Below are 2239 nucleotides of genomic sequence, written 5' to 3' on the forward strand. Positions count from 1 at the left end.
TGATAGTTTATCTCACAATACGAGAGAGAAAGTAAGTTAGGTAGGAGCAACACTCTTCTGACAGCATTCAAGTAAGTACAGAAATTCTGAGTATACTTTCACTAAAGCATTTATTGTTAAAAGGAATTACTTAGGGAGAATTACAAAGTATAATCTAATAACACAACTGTAGGCGCAAATATATGCAGCTATTACTTAAGCCAACACAACAGCACAACTGAAGTTGGAGAAAAAGAGATTTCTGTTGCCTGTGGGTGTGTAGTTTGGTGGAGCAACAGGACAACTTTTCTTCTTCCATTGCTTTCCTAAGACACACCCTCAAGAGCTTCCAAAGCTCTTCCCATAAAGAAAAACAAATATAACGGAGTACTCACTCATTTGAATCAAAGAACTCCAGGATTAAGTTGAAAATCTGCTTAATTTGGAGCATCTTGCCCTCTGCACTTCCCTTAAAGATTATGAATCTTGGCCCTAAAATGTGTATTTCTTCACCAGTGACTCCTTGAGGAGAGTTTTGTATTCTGTGGGCAACAGCAGTGTGCACAAAAGGCCCGACATTAAAACTGAAATGATTTCTTAAAACTTTCTTAAACTAATAAGACCTTGACATTCCCAGCACCAGTAGTTCCAGCATTGTAGGATGTAGTCACAGTTCAATCCATAACAGCTGAGTTCCTGTTTGTTCCAGAAACAAATAACTTCTCAGAGGGTACACAATTATTGGCAGCTTTCTCCTATTGAGATAAATTCTTTTTATTAAAAAGAACACGTTGTATTTATTGTTTTTTTCTTTGTAGCTTATGAAGTTGTTTGACTAAAAATAACACAATCTGACATGAATAATGTAATTCACTGTCTTACTAATGACCACCCTTAAACTCTTAATTTAATAATCATTACGTTTCTTCTGCCACAACATGAATAAAACTTTTACTAATCATAGGCAAATAGATTTCTTATCTCCTCTGATTTTCTTTTTCTTAGTTTCACATCCCCTGTTTCCTGAAGGAAATGGCCAGACAAAATGATTCTGTAGTGACTGAATTTGTTCTCCAGGGGTTGACAGACAAACCAGAACTCCAGCTGCCTCTCTTCCTCCTATTTCTAGCGATCTATGGGGTCACTGTCGTGGGAAATGTGGGTATGATCTTTCTAATCACTTTCAGTTCCAACCTCCATGCTCCCATGTACTTTTTTCTTAGCAATTTGTCAGCCATAGATCTCTTGTATTCCTCAGTTATTACCCCCAAACTCATGGAAAACTTTGTAAGGGAGCAAAATGTTATTTCCTACCCTGGATGTATGACACAACTTTTTTTCTTTTGCTTTTTTGCTACTGCCGAGTCCTATATGCTAACTGCTATGGCTTATGATAGGTATGTAGCTATCTGTAGTCCATTGCTCTACAATGTCACCATGTCCCCAAAGGTCTGCTGTGTGCTGGTGACTGGAGTCTACATCATGGCATCTATTGGAGCTGTGCCCCACACGATCTCCATGATCATGCTTTTGTTCTGTGAAGACAATGTCATCCACCATTACTTCTGTGATATACTTCCTCTCCTAAAGCTCTCATGCTCCATTACCTACCTCAATGAACTTCTGGTGGTACTTGTAGGTGGATTCAATGTGTTTGCAACAATTATGCCCATAATAATCTCTTATGCCTTTATACTGTGTAACATTCTTCAAATACCTTCAGCTGAAGGCAAGTCCAAAGCCTTTAGTACCTGTGGCTCTCATCTTACAGCTGTTGGGGTTTTTTACGGATCCATTATATTCATGTATTTTAAGCCATCATCCAGCAGCAACACGGCCCAAGAGAAAGTGGCCTCTGTGTTCTATACCACAGTGATCCCTATGCTGAACCCTTTAATCTATAGCTTGAGGAATAAGGAAGTAAGGAATGTGCTTAGTAAAGCCATAGGTATGAGGTATGGACCACTCCAGGGTAGTAATTAGAACCACTAAAGTCATGGTAATAGTCTCCCTCTTTCTTTTTCTTAAAGCTAACTTCTTTTTCTGTTTCTAACAATTAACACTCCCTTCTCATTTCTTTCACTACAGTTGTCAGATGTTACCCTTTTATTGAAGTCTGTGCACTCACACACAAGTATATACACACAGACATACACACATCTATTCTTTGATCAAGAAATTTTGATATTAAGATTTAGTAGATCTTTGATGAGGATCCCAAAAACCAAACAAACCCAGAGCCCATTGCTGTCAAGTCAAT

General features: G+C 38.2%; 1 protein-coding gene across 1 annotated transcript; it reads left to right on the plus strand.

Moving 5' to 3' along the window:
- Nucleotides 1–309: 309 nt before the first annotated feature.
- Nucleotides 310–2208, plus strand: LOC101350536 (olfactory receptor 151-like). Its single transcript, XM_004391004.2, has one exon. It carries the CDS (start codon nt 1012–1014, stop codon nt 1960–1962), a length of 951 nt encoding a protein of 316 aa, XP_004391061.1. The 5' UTR covers nt 310–1011; the 3' UTR covers nt 1963–2208.
- Nucleotides 2209–2239: the final 31 nt, after the last annotated feature.

This window comes from Trichechus manatus, unplaced genomic scaffold (genome assembly GCF_000243295.1).
Source record: "Trichechus manatus latirostris isolate Lorelei unplaced genomic scaffold, TriManLat1.0 scaffold00392, whole genome shotgun sequence".
In the NCBI taxonomy this organism is placed as follows: Eukaryota; Metazoa; Chordata; class Mammalia; order Sirenia; family Trichechidae; genus Trichechus; species Trichechus manatus.